General features: G+C 36.7%; 1 protein-coding gene across 16 annotated transcripts in view; it reads right to left on the bottom strand.

Annotated features, from left to right (window-relative positions):
- The window catches only part of LOC140730432 (estrogen-related receptor gamma), a 231,489-nt gene that overhangs the window by 74,320 nt on the left and 135,377 nt on the right, over window positions 1-21,792 (bottom strand). Inside the window, exon 1 of one of the 16 annotated variants that reach the window (XM_073050819.1) lies at window positions 10,377-10,598. The exons of the other annotated variants lie outside the window; for them this stretch is intronic. Within the exon in view, the coding sequence (XP_072906920.1) occupies window positions 10,377-10,432 (56 nt within the window). The 5' untranslated portion in view covers window positions 10,433-10,598. Of the gene's footprint in view, window positions 1-10,376; window positions 10,599-21,792 lie in introns of those variants that run through there. 16 annotated transcript variants of the gene reach the window in all.

The following is a 21,792-nucleotide window of genomic DNA, read 5'->3' as shown; positions in this document are numbered from 1 at the left end:
CAGAAATGAGCAGGCACGACTGCTGCCATTCCAGTAAACAGGCAAGGGTTAATCATGAACCTCAAAATGAGTAGTTATTTAAATTCTCCTTTGCCACTTCTAAATATGTCTGCATGTAAGTAAAAATAAATAAATCATTGCATATTAATATAATAATTCCAATACATGTACAATCCACACAATTTATATCCAATAATTTCATAAATGCACCAGTGTTTCCTTCCACACAAAGAGTGTTATTGATTGACCATCTGACAAAAAAAAAGAAATTCATTCACCATGAGCAGACACCTACTGAGAAACCAGTAGATCAACCTAACTGATTCCCATCTTATATCCTGTGGAAACTTACTTCACCTTGCCAGACTGATCTAAAGTGAAGTTCCAAAAGTTTTGTGTGATTGTAATTGTGAGACACTTGTTGAAAAATTGGAGATTAAAGCACAATGATGGTCAGCAGCAACTAATCACTGGAGTTTGGATGAGTACTTGGTCAAACTACATTTCTGAATAAACTGCAAGTTATATAAACAATGGAATCAGTACTCAGTGGGCAGCAGTTGCACTCTTTACAGGTTTAGTCCTTTACTGTAATGAAAGTACAGTAATGCAAATTTCTCTAAGTTTAACTATTACTTTACTATTTAATCATCATTATGCTGCAGAGTTTTTTTTAAATTTCTTCCTTAATTCCAGATTTATCTTAAATATAAATTCTACAAATTTCCAATAGATCTTAATTTAAATTATGCCAACTTTTAATCTTGAGGTGGATGAGATATATAAAAATGCAATGAGCTAATTTAGATTTTTTTATTTTAATACATGTTAATTTAACAGTATGAAATATGACTCACTGTAATATTACTTTTAAGATTCACACTAAATTTTTCATAGTGAGTTTAATAGATTAGTGCTAGATTGCAGCATATTTAAAACATGGCCACAAATTTATTGTTGGATATTCTTTCTATATTCAAGTCTTAAAGGTCCTTTGTGAATTTTGTTAAAAATGCTCTATTTATTTTACTTTGTGCAGCAGCCTCAATTATTTTGCTTTCCTTCATCGTTTACCTGGAAAACACTTAGTAGTTGGGACTTTTTCTATTTACCCATGTTGTTAACATGGAGAAGACAAAAGAAGGCTCGAAAGATAGCTGAAGGCAGTTGGCCTTGAAGAGTTGGGGCAGATGTTAAACAAAAGCCTACTGGACAAACTGGTGTGGTGCAGATTGTCAGTCATTGTTCGATGAATTAGCTTTAACAAATAGAAGTTTTGGAATAAAAAAATTATCAATGAAAGTTTACAAATCTTTCTTGCAGTATCAGACTACTAACAGGCAAGAGCCACATTTGCTGCCTGCAAACTGGCTGTTCTATAAGCCTACATTGCAACAGTGGTCGTGCTTAAAAACTGGTTGTGAAATTCTTTGGTCTTGAGAATGTGGGATGTACTTTTTCATTTTTCCCCTTTATCAACAATGCCAAACGTCACTTTATATTCTCTTCAATTGCTCACCATTAGTGGTATGTTCCATTCCAAGTTCTGTGATAATGTTGTGCAAATATGACATAACTGTCTACTTTCTCCATTGCAATCGATTTAAGAAAATCATTTGATATATTTACTGTTTAGTCCATGTGCAACCTTACAGTCTGCTCCCTTTCCTTGCTGCTAACAATCCATAACAAAGGTTTTGCAGGGATAATATTATTACACCCATACTTCCACATGACATAAAAGTAGACCATTTTCCCCCCTTCAAGTTTATGTGGGATTACAGAGCAATCAAAATCCCCAGTGGCAATCTGTAGTGGCCAGTTCACCTACCAACCTACACATCCTGGGAATATGGGAAGAAACTGGATTACGCAGAGGACACACGTGCAATCATAGGAAGAACCTGCAAACTCTACATGGACAGCCAATGAGGTTTGCATCAAACCACTGCTACTGGGTCTGTGGTGCATCTAGTCAACTAGCTGCACCACTATGCCATCTGTTTATGAAACTAAATGAAACTTTTATAAATGACAGAAGAATTAACTTAATCTAAGAAACCAGGCAATATCTGTGACATATACCTGACAATTCACAATTCTATATTTATCTGAGTTAAGGCAAATGCTTTTTTAAAATAAACTCATGCAAGAATATTCAGTGAATCTCCATCTCTACACAAGTCATTGCCTCTTTGTTCCTCCATCTGGATAAAAGTAATGCACTTATTACAGTTTCAGTAAATTTACAGTAACAAGACATTCCCTTGACAAATTAATCACTTTCCAAGCATTTTATCATATAAATAAAATATCACCTCTTGTGGGAAATCAGTTAAATCAGTTGATTTAACCCATCTATCAGTTAGAACTAACATCTTTCTATTTTTTTCTTAACAGATGGACTTCTCAACTGACCAGGGGCTATTATAATCCACTTCAGAAATGTAGAATGCCTTCAGAAGCAACTAGGTGTAGATTGCTGAATACATGGTGAATTACAGTACATCATGGGAGATGTAGTTGGTGATGTAAAAATTACCTAGGGCCACTAATATATGCAGAACACTACACTGACCACAGCAGGACTTTTTATCTGAATTGATCTTAATAGGTTTGACAGGAACAAACCTAGGAGAAAAGCCAATCAAGAACTGCTTCTTTAACAGCTGGTCTGCATGGCAATAAGGCACCATAACCTTCATCGAAGATGAGCTGATTTTATTTCCATATCATGACAACTAATTGATATTCTGAACTAATGTGAACAGAAAATGGGTTATTTTGAAAAGACTCCGTTTCTTTAAGCTATGGGCTAAGATATTCTCTTCTCCATATTGCTGCAACTGCAAGTTATAAACATCAAAATGGTAAATACAGAAAATAAAATTTATAAAGCACATGCATCATGTTTGACAGTATCTCAAAAGGATCAAGTTCACGTGCAGGATGAAGTCTCTCTGCATGAACATGATTCCACTTTTTCTTCTACAGATACTAATGGTCCTTCTGTCTACTAAATTCAAAATCCAAAGTTCGAAGTAAATTTATTACCTAAGTACATACACGTCACCATATACAACCCAGAGATCATTTTCTCGCGGGCATACTCAGTAAATCCAGGAAACATGAGAGAATCTATGAAAGACCACACCCAACAGGACGGGCAAATAACCAATGAGCAAATGGTGCAAATACTGTACAAGAGAAAAAATAATAATAAATAAATAGTGCACAAGAGATAAAGAGCCCTTAAAAGTGAATCCATAGGTTCAGTGATAGGGCAAGTGAAGTTATTCCCTCTGGTTCAAGACCCTTAAGGGTGAGCAGTAATAACTATTTCTGAACCTTGTAGTGTGGGGCCTAAGCCTCCTATATCTTCTTCCTGATGGCAGCAGCAAGAAGAGAGTATGGCCAGTGTGTATGTTGCTTGAGCCATTGGTGAAGTTATGTCCTGCACTCCTTAACTATACTGTGCTGCACATTAAATGTTACAACTGTACACCAACAGATATGATAAAACAGTTTTGATGCACTTTGTTCTCAAGAAACATTTGAAGTTAGCACTATTAACATTGTTCTTCCTTGATCAGTTTATACAGAGATGTGTTGTACATGCATTGTTCCACATTTTGATGAATATTCATCACTCCACTCAGGTGTTTAGTTGAATCTGCATACATCATTTTACAGCATCTCATGTCTCTTCCAGTTAATACCAGAATTATTATTTCTTAAAATGCTTGTAATTTTGTGAAGTGTTTAACAAATTCTGTTCTCCACCAGAACAACAGCAGTGGTAATGCATTTGGTCTCAGTTAACCAAAGTTAAGACAGAAATGGTAATGGTAATGTAATTCAGGAATTCAAGCAAATATTGGTGTCAGTAAGGTCTAGATTTTGTTCTTGTAGCTCACCAGCACTTATAGTTCTAGGCTCTAAATGAAGAATGGCAACCTGGATATGGTGCCGAAAAAAATGACAGTTCCTGTGAAAATGAAATCCACCAGGTACCATTGCCCAACAAAGGAGCCTGATGTGAACTTGACCAGCAAGGCATGGTTAGTATTCTAATTAAATCATTACTAGTTACTGACAGAAAAATGAGCTAGCAGCCTCTAGTGGTGCATATGGTTCCAACACGGTGGCTGACCATATTTTCAATTGGTTCATCAAATTTGAAACCAAGAAACTCAAACTAAGCTTTCTACTGGTATGAAATATAAAAAGATCTCTGACTTTATATTGGGATCTGCTAAACTCAAACCTTGCCTGAATTGTGGTAGCCTCCATGTTTGCTTGAGCAAATTTTGCTCATCATAAAACAAACATTAATTGTCTTAAAATGGTAAACTGAGGTCCAACAAACAAAATTCAAGAACAAATAAGTGGAGCTTACCCAAGTAAAATTTCAGTTTCTCCTTCTGAGTGGTCCAGAAAACCATCAACTCTCTGCCCGTCTTAGTCATATTAGACTTTTTAGCCATAAGTTCAGAAAATTTCAGATCCAAGTTAAGACATCAGACTCATGCAATTCCACGTGCATTTGAAATCCAATGCAAGATTAGTCAAAGATATGTGAAAATGTAACTTTCCACTTACTATGTAATTATGAAATTACACTACAAGTAAGGGAAGACAAGAACTTTTTCAACTTTGTCTAAAGAAGGGTAAAAGTTTCTATCTTCCTCTGTCCCACAAAAATAATAAAATTTATCAAAATCAATTTTTGTTAAAATATTCAGATATACTGCATTTTGTTCCTTAGTTAACAATGTAAACTAAATAATTCATTATATCTTACCTGGTTAAATTTTTTAAAATAGTTTCTTCTCAAAGGGAATAAAGTTGATTTTGGATGTTCAAAATTTATTTTTTATCCATCAAAAAAACAACTGTTCCAGATACTCCACTGTGCACTTCTCTGTGAAATAGCTGGAACACAGACAAATGGGCTAGATAGATTGTTGTCTTTAAACTCCGCGTTTGATTTATTCCCCCTCTTTTAGTTCTATGTTTTCCAACTACGTTTTTCCCCTTTTGAAATCCCGTATCAGATTTGCAAAAACTGCAAGTAAGTTGATGACAGAGAGAAAAATAAAACGCACATAGACTTGATGTTTAAAGAGGTTCCAGCAAATTTGCTAACGCCCTGTGCTCTGTTAAAGGAATGCTCCCCTGCAAATGAATCACATCTTTTAAACTCTTCCTGCAAAACAAAAACAAAAACATCCAGATATATTCCTATTCTCTTCTGCTGATATAGACAAAAAAAGTCCCATAACAGTCCAGATAAAGATAATTCGGTTGCCTTCTCCTCGATGATCTATATACTGTATCTAAATCTATATGCAAATAGAAGCTTTCAAGCATTTAACACAATCCCCAGCATCTAGGGTGAGAGCTTTCAGTTTACATTGGCTGCTTAAATAATTTACTCTGCTTGCTTGCCTATTGGCACTGAAGCTGCTCTGGTAAAACCCACAAAGCACACTTTGAATAACCAGATGGACTAACTATGCAGCAGGTGGGACAGATGGCACACAACCCTGTCTGACGCTGGATGCTTCAGCACGAACTAGCTTCCTTCCAGGTATATTAGCATCAATCTAGCAGAAACCAATTTCCATCTTGAATTCTGGTGCTTATTTATGGTCTTATTCATTTCATCTTGAAAATCTTATATTCACTATCCTACTTTGTCAAGGGAAGCTAAGTAACTACTGCAGTACAAATAACAATATGATCATCCCCAGTAATAAAACAACAGGTAACCATAATACAAAGGCTTTAACATTTAAACACCAGCTAAAGTTATTTCAGATGACACGAGGAAAGATGGTAGAAAACACATATGCAAGTAGATTCAACACCTGCCAATAAGCAAAACTTCTAAAAACTGAGGTGTTTCATCACTTTAGTAAATTGATTTGCACATTATTCAGTTGGGTGCCCTGATTGTCCATACATCTCATCTGAATGTTAAACTTGAGAGGGTGCAAGTCACCCGTCAATATTAATCCACGTTCCATATTATAAGTCTTGAAACATATTTATAAGAATTTTGTTCTCAGATTTTAAACAGATGTGCTCTGCTTCTCTCGTTTTTCTTCCCAAAAGTTGCAGTTAATTACCAGACTAAGATCAGTAACTGTGAAATATGAAGTACAGCTGGTTAGGGTAAAGTTATATTGCAGGCTGCAAATCACACTTTGGTATAATAAAGGCTTGTTCTCCTGGTGTTTTACTGGAGAAGGAGTCAACTACAGCAGGTGCCTATCCACAGTATTAAAAATACCCATTGTGATTTTTTTTAAGAACAGGAGTAAATACTAACAGAGCATCTTTGCACTTCCAGACCCAGGTTCACGTCAGTCTAGGAATGCAATGGACATGATAATCAGCCCAGTGTTATGACATTTGACTTTAGTGCTTTTAAAGTCCAATTGTCACCTGACTCCTAATTTATTCCATAGTTTCACATAAAGGGCAAAGGGAAGCACTTGTACAATCCAAGAAAATGGAGATCTTGAGCCAGCGCACGTAAAGTAATGTCAGTAAACAACTGTCAAATTCAAGTTCATTTTGGTTTGATAATATAATTTCACTATTAATGAATGATTGAGAGGTTTGAACAGATCAAAACAAAAAAAAGGGACAATATGTTCTTTAGCTGGAAGGTTGGAGAGCTCCCGACGGCACCACGTTCTTTGTTTAGAAAATAAACCCAACCCAGCGGAAGATCGCTTCACGCTTTGGTTTGGTCTGTTTGGGTTGCCAACAGTCTTCTGGAGCAAGCCTGCTTTTTGCATTGCATACACCAGCGGCTGACTAGATTTTAACCACACTGTTTTGTTTTAAGGAGTGAACTGTGTCATGTACACAAACAACCTCACCTAATCCTAAATTATTATACACAATCTTAAAGGAAGGGGGAAATCTAAGGAAAGGGGCAAGGGTCTGCTCTTCGGTAATCCACAAGGATGAAAGTTGTGACCAATGACACAGAATAGCAACATCCCCGCTCTCTGTCAGAGCTAACTAGCATCTGCCTTTATCAGTGCTTTGTACGATGGGGTTTGGTGACATGCTACTGAACACCAGCATCATTCTGTCAAGATGAATTTGAGGCACGGAGAGGGGACTAAATTGCAATTTATGATGCTGATTACAGAGAATAAAGATTGCTGCAAGGTTACTGTTCTTTTAAAACATGCTAACAAAATATAGTTATATAAGGTCTAATGTGGCTACAATTGAAGATTTCAATATAAAATTAAAACCTGGCTTTCTAACCAAGGAGGAGCTGAGGAATTTAGAAAAAAAAAGAACTTGACAAAAAGGTCCATATATTAATTACAAAATCCACAGGGACTATCCCGGAGTTCAGCAGCAGCAACCAGCTGAGGCATTATTGAATTACTCTAACTGATAAGGGGTTTACATGCAAAAGCTTTACAAAAAAAATCTTTAGAAAATAAAATAGCCTTTAACTGTTTGAAATAGCTTTTAAACTTTTTGTAGATATATAAAAATAAAATCAGTGCTTAAAAATGTATTCTTCAATATTCTTGCTGTAACAAATTGAAAAACTAACCCTCTAGATTGCTTGCTTGCCTAAAGCAGACTGAATGAAAATGAAATAGCTGCATTAAATTGACTTTGGGAAAAGGTAGTCATTTTACTTAGGTCTCCTCGGTTGAATTATCCAACACTGGTCGCAAGGAGTAAAAAATTCAAACATTGAGATGCCACAGCATGGCTTACCGCTGTTTGAATTGAAATCCGAAGTATGAATCATTGAGTTTCACTGATGTAAAACTTGGCATTTTATTCACACTGGGTAACAAGCTGCCTCCAGAAATGATTGCTTGTGCCTATTCAAAATATATCAACATTTCAAAGCTCTCATCATTTTATCGAGTAGCTGAACAGAACAATTACAACAGTTTAAAAAAAGTTTTATGTTATCTGTGGCAACATCATGATATTTTTTTAAAAAGTATAACAAATAGAACGCAGCCACAATTCATGAACTCAGGAGCCTTTGCTCAGTTAGCAATTTAATGCACATTTTACATAACATTTTTGAACCGGCATTTTGAAGTAATGAGTTAATAATAATTGCAGAATTTTCAACCAGTGCTCTAATATCTTGTTCAAGACTATTTAAAAACATATGTACACAGTAAAGGTATTTCCAAGTCGAAGAATAATACAAGAAGAGGCAGCATAACCCAAGAAATGAGAAGGTAGTAAGAGGAACCTTTAGCAGCAGGAGGGCATAAAATCACCCTGTAAGTTATCTGCTTGAGAATTTGCAGACTGGACAATTGGTTAACAGCAGCACTAGGTCTCAAGTGAAACTGGACATATACTTGTTCTGAAATCTGTTATCTCTCTAACCTGCTGGGATTAATTTAACACAGTAAAGCCAATTATAGAGCTTGCCATTATGCCAGCTTTCTACAAAGCACCTACCACCACCTCCCCCCACACCCATCTCCATACATACGCTTTAAGTCTGTGCGCTGTCCGTAAGTATGGACGAATATTTTCTCTTGATTTCCAGAAAGGATAATAATATGAATTAAGCCAAGTATATGCCATGATTTAGCAGCGATTTTAAGCAGGCAAGACCCATTCCATCTGTGGAGCTGTGGCCACATGATTGATTGGACAGGTGTCATTCATACTAATGTTAAAACCTGACAGTGCTGATCTGTAAGGCTCTACTGACTAATACAATCTGAAGCCAATTACATAGCTCCATATGGGTACAGTAAAGGATCCACTGCAATGAACAACCGTGCCTGGCTCATGCCTAGAGTGGTCATTTAAGAGAAGGCCATTTTGTCCAGCAAGAACTAAATCTGGCTCGCTGCGCCACCAGTTAATGTGGTGCTTACTAATTTAAAAATGTTGCTTAAATCTGAGATGAGTCTTTATGATGAACACAAGCAGGCACTTCAAAGAAAACAAAGCAGGTAAAGTGACATTAGGAATCTGTTGCGACACTTTTTGTGTGTGTGGCTTAAAAGTCCAAAGAGGTAAAAGCAAAGGAGGAAGCAGCAGCTGAGTATGAAGCAGGCAAGATTGTTCATGTCAAAGTCACACCATCAAACACACATGAAGTATGATTGGGGACACAGAGGGTAAATATTTCACTGTCTAGCTGCATTGAAAGCTGCAATTCATTTCTTTCTTGGTGTAGGACAATGACAATTTAATACAAGGCGAGTGAATGTAAAAGAGATAATACTGCACAAACTGCTTCAGTGTAATCGCCTATTTCCTCTAGAGAGCTTAACCACAGGCACAGATACACAATCCAAGCAGATCAAAAATATATTGCTTTTTTTTTAAACACAGTCCAGCAATTAAAATATTACTTGTAGAATTATCGTCTTTGTGAACCAAAACAAGGAGAATATATTTGTTTTTAATGCTTTGTGTGGGAATGAAACCAGGAGTCGCATGGGTTTTATTTTTACTGCAGGTTAATTGCTATAGCACAGGAGGCTCTGACAACAAAAGAGTGCAGCAAAATGCATTCAAATGAACACAAAATAGCCTCTTCCCTTTGAGTGCAAGGTTGTCATAGAGTGCATCTCACATCTTTCAAATGGAGCATCTGACCCCCTTCAGTATTTAAAGCTCCGTGCAAATATGCAAAACCTGCCGAACAGCAGGAGAAAACTCCATTTGAAGCATTTCAAGATGTGAAGGTATTTTCATACAGGTTTGTGACGTTCCTCCTATACCCCGTGCCTGTTGCTGACTTGAGCAGGGGGCGATCATTTAAAGAGACGAATGGTACAATGAAAAGTGAGTGAACTTGATACAAGTTGTCAGCTAGATTTTATTCCCTCCTTCCGTGTTTGCTGCAAGCTGCCAGTTTAAAAAAAAATCTCCGCTTAGATTCAGAAACAAAAGCCATGTGTACAAATGTCATTTGTATGTAACGACATCAAGTGGATTATAAAAGACAATTATACAAATTAGCTTATAGAATAGTACAAAGTGTAATATTTATATAAAATTGTCCTCACATCCCCCTCTCTCTCTCACACACACACACAAACACATACACGCACAGACACAGACACACAGACAAACCTTGTCCATTCCATTGGCTTTTTCACATCTTTGGCTACATTACAAATAGCAGCACAATATGCAGTAACAGTAGACTGCTTCTGGGAATCTGGAGATAATTCAGAGAACATCCGTTGCACAGAAGAGTAGGACGTAATCCTGGCACAAACATGCAAGCAGGCAGCACAGACACACAGAGACATATACACATACAACATATCCCCAATGGCCCTGTAAAACAAAAAAAAACACCAGAATGGAAAGAAAAGGGTACCTACTCTTCGTTGTAGTGGAGAGAAAAAGATTCAGGGAGACAAAGTTCTACAAAATCCATGTGCGCTCAGCACCATTATTCGAGCCCACACTCCTGGCAATAAATCAAAGTTCCCTGACAGAGTGGCGCAATTAACACAAATGTTCTCTGGTGACAGCCTATAGGCAAAGCCAGCTGGGACCAGGCTCGCACTCTCCTAATCAAGGTCTTAAAGTCCCGATTGTAGCTTATTAATATGAAGCAGGTCTTTACATATGCAATCCCCGACCTCACTAGTCATCGCATTGGTGGGATTGTAGCCACTCAGAGTAAAGCACTGCAGACAGGACAATTCCTGCACTGGCTAAGGGAAGCAATGCAGGTACAGTAGGCGGGAAGTCAGTAAACTGGGAGGAGGGAGACAAAATTTCACAACCATATAGAGTGCAGCATTAAAATCACAATTTCTTTTAGTCTTAAAACACTGCAAAAAATCTTCAAAGAGCAACATTCATATAGTTCAGCAAAAGTTTCAGTGAAAATAACAGCAAACAAATTATTCCATAAGTTTTCTGATAAATATATTTGCCTCTAGTTTATTGATAATTTTATATGTATTATAACTGAAAGTGTTATAGTATATAATTTTATCATTTTTATAAGAAAACAATATGACATTTTATTCCTCATAGAACTGAGGTCTTTCCAAAGTCAGCTTTGTCTGATTAAGTCAAGTATATTAAAATTACACAAATTTTTATATTTTAAATATATTCAGGTAAAATCAAAATGCAGTCTGCACCATAAACTTAAAGTTTATTTTTAAAGAAGGATTGAGATTTATACCTTTTTGAAATTTTAAGTTTTTATGTATTATTCCATTTAATTTTGCAAATCAGCAAGCAGCTTTTATTTAATGCCACTTGCAAATTTAGCAAAATGTTGAGGATTCAGAAATTATTAGAGAAACATTCACAGGGGAATTTCACATCTTCATACCCAATTTGAATACTATGGATGCACCAGAAGTACGATGACAAATGCTTCCCTTGTGCAAACATGGGTATCTTTACTGCGTTGACATGAATTGCCTGCTACAGAGCAATACGACAAAGTGGCTTGAAGCAATTGTAGAAAGGCTAACCGGCGTCAAGGCCATTGCAGGAACTGTTCTGAAATACAGCTCCTCCAATCATGGTCTTCTTCAAATAATGCGAGCTCCAACAGCTGGCTGTCTTTCTGCATTCCGTTAACCCAATGTAAACCCTTTTTAGTGTCCAAAAGCTATGCTGTCTCAGAATTGCCTCTGATGTTAAATTAACCATTCAGCAGGCACAGTGTGGCTGACAGTTGCTTTCCTGAAAGCGTTTCCTAAAGATCTGGTAATCAGTAAGGATAAGTTGAAAATATGTAACAAAGAAGAATTCTAATTATTGAATAGCTGAAGAAGAGTTTTGAGTACATTTGCGGATACTATCAATACCTACTTTCATTTTCTCTGGACGTAATTTTTTCTATTGTACATTTATCATGCAATTAAAAACTGTGCTAGTAGACTTTACCAAATTAATATGTGTAATTAACATTTTTTAAACTCTACGTTTTTTTTGCATTTTCACAGCTCCTCGTTTTATAATTTAAATTTAATTTATAATGCTTAAATTTAATACTGAAATGATACTATTACATTTAGCTTCTCCCTCTACCCCATACCAACATGTAAAAAGAAGTGGTATACTTGAGATATATATTTCGCGGTCGCATTAGGGAGATCCCAGCATTTTATAGGCAGCGTAAACAGTCTTTTCCATGGTACAGGAGCACATTCTTTGGAGACCACATTACGCTCCTTTAGATAAAATGCCACATGTCTGCATTGAGCCCCTTTGACTTTCAAATTATCCATGAGAACATTTCAAATAAAAACAAGATGTTTATCTTAGTTTGGACCTATCCCTTTAAAGAGCCATTACAGTGTTTAATTTTTTTTTTAAAAAAATCCTTTCTGGGTACAAACTGGAGAAACAACAGTGCACTTAGCTTCATCAATTGCACATTACCGGCCCTTAATATTGTTATATTTTGTACTGACAGTACATATCTACAATCTATTTCTTCTATGATTTGCTGCTTAGAAGAAATGTTATCATGTGCAATGGCCTGAATCATATGGCATTGACCAGCCCGTCACATTGCACATTTATTTGTGTTGAGTACTGATTTTTGGCGGAGTTGTGTCAACTAACCACAACAGGTACAAACAGAACCTGCAAAATCTGCCTCAGCTTAGACTCAGCCGCTTGGCACTTGTCAGCGTCAGAATTCCGCATCCTTCTGAACACAAACTTTACATTAACCCAATGTTTGGCAATAAGCATAGATGAAAGCATAAGCAATGTGCTGTGTACTTGTATACAGAATGCTTCACAAAGCCCGTGCAAACACAAAACCGATCTACAGAATTACACTGAGACCCGAGTAATATCAACCATGCTGGAAAACCACTCCTTCATGGGAAAGGGAGAGTGTGGCAGGGAGGAGGTCACAACGAATTTAAGCCCAATGCCACAGGAACAGTGTAATTTAAAAATAAACCAGCGCAATATGCCACACAACTTTCCATGCTAGTAATCTGAACACCCAGACAAATTATTTTAAAACAAAACAGAATATTCCAGGACTGTGAGAGCATTTCCTTGAATTTTTATTTTTCCAAATGTTATCCATGTGGTTATCATATCTGCACAATTCTTACACCCGACCATGCAAAATACTTGTTCACATTGTGAAGTGGGCTGCGAATACGACCAATATTGTATTACTCTGGTGTTCATAGGTTATTAATTTCTAAATTTATTCAGTTTAATTTTGATCCGCTAATGGCAACATCATCATAACTGGTAATATACTAAATGTTCCTAGAAAATATTAACTTCTCTTTTGTAACCTGGCGTGCCCTACTGAAGTGTAAATTCAAACACCTGACATGGAAGCAAAGTATTATCTAAATATAACAATCACTCAGATAAAACAAAATTTCAATCTAGTGGATGCAAATATAATTCTATGTCATGCAAGTTTTCCACAGATTTTTTTTATTGGTTTTTTTAATGCATTTTCTACATCACTACAGATAGAAAAAAACCCCAAACCAAAATGAAGAAAATTAATACAGTGCAAAAATAAACATACAGTAATAATATAATACAAAAAAGATCATTGAAAAAGCACCCAAATTGAAGTCATTCCACAGATATTCTTACTGTGGATTAAAACAGACACAGAACTGTTCATATGTGGTCACAGTTCTCTCTGAAACACACTGGAAATGCATATTATTCAATGCAATTCAAGGCAAGCCTGGAAAGTACTTTAACTAAAGTCCTATAGTGAAGAGAAGATTACTGCAACCAATAAAGGACACAATTAAATGCTATGTATATTTACATTTAGGATATTTATTAACTATGTTTTACATTTGCAAGACGAGGGGGGGGAAGAAAAAATTCAACATTAGGGCTTGAAAAATGATCTAAATGCACTCAACGTAAAGACTGTCTGTAATAAGCATGTAAGATCCAGATCACATCCACCCATTCCCTAATCAATTAACAAACACCTATGTGTTTAATCTGATAAATTATGTATTTGTGTCATTCTCTTCTTTACTTTTCATCCTCATGTGCAACTTAACCATGAAGAGAAAATATTATTTTTCATACTCTTGCTTTCATGTTTTCAGCATTTTGAAGTTTTTAATACACGCAAAAAAGTTTTGACTTGATATCTAAAATTGTGTTTTTGAAAAGTTCTTTCAAACTGGTTTGTAACCAGTTGATTTGAGGAATGTTTCAATTGATTACTGACTCTATCCAAAACAGTCTTCCGTACTTTTGTATCATCAGCAATTTTGTGTTCATATTCATTTTATTCACAACACCTGAGTTGTTATCAGAATTCTGATCGAAATTTTGTAATCTCGGTAGTTATTACATTGGTGAATAAATAAGCCATTTATCTTTTTTTAAAATTACCAATCATCTAGTCTTATGTAATGCTGATGAATGCTCTTAAACCTTGTTAATAGAAAGTAATAGCAACTATTTAGTCAAAAGGCTTATGAATGTTACTGTATTTCATTTCAAAATAAACGGTAGCAGGCATTCTAGAAAAGCAGTGTTCTGAAACTATAATGGGGAATTTCAACACCAGTCGTTAAAATGTCCTGCTGTTCCATTTCTGACAATAGAGGGCAGTAGTGACTCTATGCTTCTTTCCAGGGCACAATTACCGTAATTTCCACAATGTTCATAGTCCGCAACCAAGGCTCTGCCAGTGTGCACTTGTATTTAGAAAGTGGAGAAAATAAAAGGAAGCCCACATGCATCAAATACTGAGCCTACCCTCAGAAGACACATTGCTGCCCAACTGTCATGAGCAACTGATAAAATAATCTCCATGTGCATCAGGCAATGCAATTGTCACATTGGAAAAAGAGGTGGCAGGTCTCAGGCACCCTACCATTTTGATATGTTAATAGCTCTTCTTGGCCTGTGGGTGGTCTGCTTTTGATGCTATTAACAACTTCAGCACTAAATCAAGTGACGGGTATATTCAGGGGAATAGATTCAAAATCATCACTCCATTTAAACCCTATGATAATATTAAAATAATAGGAAATTCAATCTGCTTATATTTAAGGTAAAACTGATATGGAACTTTCTTTAATGTGAGTCAATATAGAGCTATACCCATACACCATGACTATTTATTAAATTGGCAATAAGGAACTATAGAAGAGAGAAAAGGGATTTCAGCAATATACTTACTACAATTGTCTTGCATAGCATGTTAATTTGATTTTTGAATTTTCATAAAAAAGTGATTTCTCAAGCCAAATCCGTAGTATTTGCAGGGTTAATGCAGTGCACTCTTAACACCGCATACATATGCACTATATCAGGACACTATACATCACCTTTATATATGCATCATTTAGCTTCTTTAAACCAGCAAAATGAATTGTGGTTTCCCATTTCATATCAGCTAATCATGAGGCATAACTCCTTAACCACTGCAATACAGTTAATTCTGCACTCCATACGCGCTCCAAATAATGCATAGCATGCGGGTAATTAAAAAAGTCAATTAATTAGGAATCAAGCAGAGCCCCAGCACCTTCTCTCCCAGGTCACATTTCACAGATCATTTTATTTACGTGTCCCTGATCTAAATGTCTGTTGCGGTGGTAGTATTTGAAAGAGATGTTACTTCTGACACATTATAGAAATACAGTATATTCAAGATGGGAAGTGTTAGATAACATATATCCAGGGCAATTAAACCTTTCTGATTCCTACTATATCCTTTGCTGCTTTTCCTCAGAGTACGAAGAAAGCCAACAAAGTTTTTTGCTATGAACTTCACTATCTAAATATAATTTTTATATTCATATTACAGTAGAATAAGCCCACATAAGGTACTGTGCAAAAGTTTTAGATACATATATATAGCTAGGGAGCCTAATAATTTTGCACCGTATTGTAGTAATATTACGTATTGCACTGTACTGCTTCCGCAAAAAAAAATCTTGACAGATGTGAGTGATGATAAACTCAGTCCACAACAGAGATGGGTCTCTGTTGTGGACTGAGAGTGGAAAGGGGGCAGGGAGAGACGAATCGTGGTTGGGTGAAGGGGAAGGGAGAGGGGAGGGAGCGGGAAACACCATGGAGACATTCTGAATGATCAATGAACCAACTGTTTGGAATCAAATGAGCTTGCCTGGTGTGTCACAACTGGGAGTATCAGCACCTGCCTCACCTCCAAACCCTGGCACTCCTTCTCTGCCACCTGTCCCACACGTCCCCATGGCCCACCCCCATCCTTGCCATTCCCAACATCCTTTGCTCCTGCCAAATTTACAAACTCGCTTTCTACTCCATGTTGACAAATACAGTACTGTGCACAAGTGCACCCAGGTTATACATGTGTGCCTAAGACTTTTGCACAATACTGTATGATTAATATATAATTCCAATAAAAAATGTAAATACATAAAGCTGTAAGTGCAAGTCAGAGATGCCTTTTAATGTTTTTATTATTACATCCAGGGTGGTGCTGGAGGACTTGCCTCCAATGTTTTCAGCCTTTACAATCATTCAGTTTCAAGTCCTTGATGAATGGGCAACAAAAATGGTATCCAGCCATTAACTGCAGTACTAATTATGAACAAATGGTGGTCCTTAATCCCAATGAAAACCATGTTTACACATGTTTACCCATGATAGACACAAACTACTTAAACCAGAGCTCTGATGTGACTGGATTTAAAGTTATGGAGTTCAAACTGAAGGAGAGTGCATCAGATTTAACTTTATGGATAACATCAATTCATACATTATCTTCTGGGATGAGAGATGTACAGATATATATCTTTATTCTGCAGGAAGAGAAAGAATAGACTGTCATCGAATAATAACTGAATAGCAAACTTACTTGGTACACTGTAACATACTGCTCCAATGGCACTTCACACATAAAAGAAAGCTGCAGAACAATTTACTCACAAGTTGCACTGTATCGTAATGGGAAACCGGAATACACCTTCTGCCCAGCTCACTTATCCAACTGGTTGGTCGCTAAGAATACAGCCGAGTTGAAGGAAACAGATAATCTGCCATTAAGCTAATGTCCAATGCAGAAGTTGATGTAGAAAGGGCAGTGAGGGAAATGTCATGGTAATTAGGTCAATTGAAGTCCCTTTAAAACTGAAAATTCCGCCTGTTTAAGAAGGCTGAAATACCACTACTGTATCCAAAACCTATGTGTAGTGTAGTGGTTCTGGGAAGACAACCTGCTTAATTCCCTTGATCCCATTATCTGAAAGTGGCCTGAATGTGGCTATACCGGACACTATGTATAGAGACACACACACACACACACACACACACACACACACACACACACACACACACACACACACACACACACACACACACACACACACACACACACACACACACACACACACAGAAATCATGATGCATTACAGTACAGCACTTGCAAATAAATGTGGCCTACTGAGATATGGCCCTTCTAATCCTTATCTAAATTGCAATTAACACTTCACAGCTACAGATATCGTCACAAAACCCTAGCTGCGTTCTGTTATATTTTTGTTACTGGAAGAAAAAACAAATCAATCTTCAAATAGGATTGGAATGAAATAGGCTGATCTCTAATTGCAAGAGCAGATAACAATTTCATACTTTCTACCCAAGTACTGCCATCAGGCTACAGGAGGAGCAAAAAAAATAGAAATTAACTAGGAAACACTGCCACTGTATAACATTTCATTATATTCCTCATCATATGCCTGATAACACAGGGCAAATATTTGAAAAATAAACAAAGAGCTATAATGCTGTAAGAAACAGACATTGTGTTTTGTGTGTAGGTCTGCTTTCCTCAAATAATTTGTCACCCTAGATAGTCGCAAAATGAAGTCATGAGGGCTTCATAAAAGAGTGTTTATGAATTTCTTATCAAAATCTCTTGTGGCGCCATCCCAATTATCAGGTAAGAACAATCATATTAGAAAACACATCGGCTGTTTAATGTAATTTGCAATTGTTAAAAAAACAAACAGACGTACAGTAATTCTATTGCAATTAATCTCCAATCTAAACATGGCAGCACATAGAGGGAGAATAAAATACAGTCTGTGTTAACTGATGCAGGCCTCTTAATCTACCATTACTGAATGTGCTTATCATCTCTGCTACACTTAGCTAAGTTATTTCTTTGTCCAAACATTAAGGGGAAAAAAATCAATTCAGCTCAGGTTTTCCCACATCTTCATATCACTTCTCATCTGAACTCTATGGAGGTAGAATTTCAATTACCTTGGAGAACTCCCAGTGAGCCAGGATGAACACGGTCCTCCTGGTCACAGCCAGTAATTGTAGAGGGGTATGCATCTTACATTTGATGATATGGCTTACAAAAATAGATATTCCAGTTATTTGATAACAGTATAAAAGTCTTCGTAGGAACACTGCCACTATTTCCCTGCTCTGTTAAGCAGCACACAAACAACTAATTCTGTTACTTTGTTAATGTAATAATTAACATATATACAATGTGAAAAAAATGCAGACTTTAATTGTAGCTGCAACAAGATTCCCTGGGGAGGATAAATGAACTTTGAATATTCACTATTTGGTTGAAAAAATAATTAGCTTGGTATCTCATTCTCTCCTTTCCCAATGCAATCGCTCTTTTAAAGAACACATTTTCCGTCATTACAAAATTTGAAAACAACATTGGATTTTCTCAAAAAAAAAATTACCTTCAGGTCTTTAGTTAGGTTGCTAATCTGCTTCTTCATTGCATGGAACATGTAACATCAGCAAATACAAAATACATTTTCAACAAATGCAGGTGCACAATGTTGCCTTGTTGACTGATTACACCCAGCTTGTAAATAAATGATCGCAAGACCAAGAGGAGATCCTGGATACCGATTTACCCCTTTGCTCCACCAGTTACAACAGATGCCATTCCACTGGCCAATGCAAAGCAGCAGCATTGTGCCATGGAATTACATCACTTACATTTCCTTGTTCAATTATACTTAATCTACTAAAGGATGTACAAATAATTTTCATCAGCATCAATCTTCCAAAAAAAGGTCCATGCAGCTCCATGGTTTAAGGAAGAGCAGCCTCTAATATAAAGGTGAACCTGTAGCACCACTGACCCATATTCTTCACTGCTTGAGCATTAATGAAACCTGCAAAGACATCAAATTTGGGTCCATTCTATTTGTGCTTTCAACATGACACTAAAGTACCAAAAGTTAGCCTTGAAGTGACACTTTATTTTCCAGTTACTTACCACATTGTTCAAAATTTCTGACAGCATTCATCACTTTTACGAGGAACTTGGCGATTATGTATTTAGAAATGCATTCGTCAGTAGATAGTCTGCTTGCACCTGAGAAATGCAAGGGCCAAAGTATGCAAAGACCAAATTGCTTTTAATATATTGAAAAGGAAATTGCTATCTACTTATAACAAATGAGATAAGATGTTCCAAATCAATCTATGGTTTTAGTTACAGTGATTTCATACAAAAGCAGCATACTGCCATCCACTGGGATTCAGTGTCTCCTCTTCACTATTAAATACTTTAGGATGAAATCTATGATGGTGCAGATTGTTTTTGCTATTTTAACTTGTAAATAAAAAAATACAAATAAACCAAAATCCAATTCACATCCTGCTATTGTGCATCTTAATCCAATTAGTATATAATTTCTGAATATCAAATCATTTTCAAAAGGTATTATTTTGAAATTACATTCTTATTTTTCATTATTGCTGGGTCTCATCAAATGTCAAAATACACTAGTTGTGACTTAAAAACTCAAGGCACATAAATGCACAAAACCTTCCTCTGCTTCTATTTGACAGTAGGTGTGAACTGTCCCTATCATTAGCGCCATGAATATATTAGCAAGTGAATAGCCCTGACCCTGGAGTTAATCCTTTAATCCTTTCGCATCTGTTTGGCAATATTTCTGCAATCTTTTTGACAACTTATTTTTTACATTACTAAGAATGAACTGATCTTGCTTTCTAAACACAAGGGATTCTGCAGATGCTGGAAATACAGAACAACACACACACACAAAATGCTGGAGGGACTCAGCAGGTCAGGCAGAATCCATGGAAATGAATAAACAGTCAATGTTTTGGGTCAAGGACTAGAAAGGAAGGGAAAAGATGGCAGAATAAAAAGGTGGGGGGACAGGGAGGACTTTAGAAGATGAAGCTGAGTGGGTGGGAAAGGTAAAGCCCCCCGGCACTTCAACCATGTGCTCACGCAGACTCATCATCATAGTTCAGACTGCTTCTTATCCAGCTCTTCACGTTTCCCATCCACCTGGCTTCCCCTATCAACTTCTAGTTTCCTTTCCCACCCACCTAGCTTCCCCTATCAACTTCTAGTTTCCTTTCCCACCCACCTGGCTTCCCCTATCAACTTCTAACTTCCTTTCCCACCCACCTGGCTTCCCCTATCAACTTCTAACTTCCTTTCCCACCCACCTAGCTTCCCTTATCAACTTCTAGTTTCCTTTCCCACCTACCTGGCTTCCCCTATCAACTTCTAACTTCCTTTCCCACCCACCTGGCTTCCCCTATCAACTTCTAACTTCCTTTCCCACCTACCTGGCTTCCCCTATCAACTTCTAGCTTGTTGGAGGATCAACACCTTATATTCCACCTGGGTGGTCTCCAAACTGATGGCATGGACATCGATTTCTCGAACATTTGGTGATGCCCCATCACCACCTCCCCTTCACCATTCTCCATTCCAATTTCCCTCTCTCCTCATCTCCTTACCTGCCCATCAGTCCTCTCCAATGAGATTCCCCTATCTCCAGTCCTTTATCACTTTCACCAAATGACTTCCCAGCTCTTTACTTCACCTGTCCCCCTCTCCCAGTTTAACCTGTCACCTACCACCTTGCACTTCTTCCTCTCTTCCCCCCACCTTTTTACTCTGACTTCCAATCATTTTTTCTCCACTCCTGATGAAGGGTCTCAGTCCAACATGTTGACTGTTAACTCTTTTCCACAGATGCTGCCTGGCCTGCTGAGTTCCTCCACCATTTTGTCTGTGTTCCTCTTACTTTGTTATATTTTCAGTGTGTTTTATAAATTTAAATGTCACATCCCATCTAAAACATTCTGCAATATATAGCTGTTCAAATAGCTACTATGAATCCATGCTAGCATGCTTTAAATACCAACTCGACACTAAAGGCAAAATGTCCAAATGCAATAGCAGTAATGGGTTAATTACTATAACTCTTCACTACCTTTCCCCGATGAAGGGTCTCCTTATCCTGCTAGTCTGAAACTGCCAGATTTATAGAATCACTTTAAAATGATTTATTCATTCTTTGCAGCACTTTCAGTTTCAAAATATATTTATAATTCAAATTGAAAATACATGTACTGTACAATAAACAATATCACAATATATTTACTCTGCAATGAAAATTCTATTTACCAGAACGAAAGAAAAATGGAGAAAGTACTAAAGAATGCAAAATATTTATTTCAAAATATGAAGAATCCTTACACTTTAAGCTAAATACTGGACTGCATTCTAGAAGTGGCTTTATAGGGTCTTTAAAAAAACGTTGTAATTCAAATTGTCCTCTCTTAAAAAATAAATTTGTGAGAGACATTCTGTATTGCTCTGTACATATTTTTAACTTGACATCATATGAAGTGGTCAAATGTTGTTTACCAGAGTCTGCATGCAAAATATATGTGGCATTTGATTAAGTTGTCGCTCACAAAATTCCACATAAATAGAGCAATCATTTCAGAATTTTCAAAAGTATCACCTTCTGACACTAG

The sequence above is a fragment of the Hemitrygon akajei genome, chromosome 7 (genome assembly GCF_048418815.1).
Source record: "Hemitrygon akajei chromosome 7, sHemAka1.3, whole genome shotgun sequence".
Lineage (NCBI taxonomy): Eukaryota > Metazoa > Chordata > Chondrichthyes > Myliobatiformes > Dasyatidae > Hemitrygon > Hemitrygon akajei.
The sequence above is the reverse complement of the archived record's forward strand: the minus strand, read 5'-3'. Positions and strand labels throughout refer to the sequence as shown.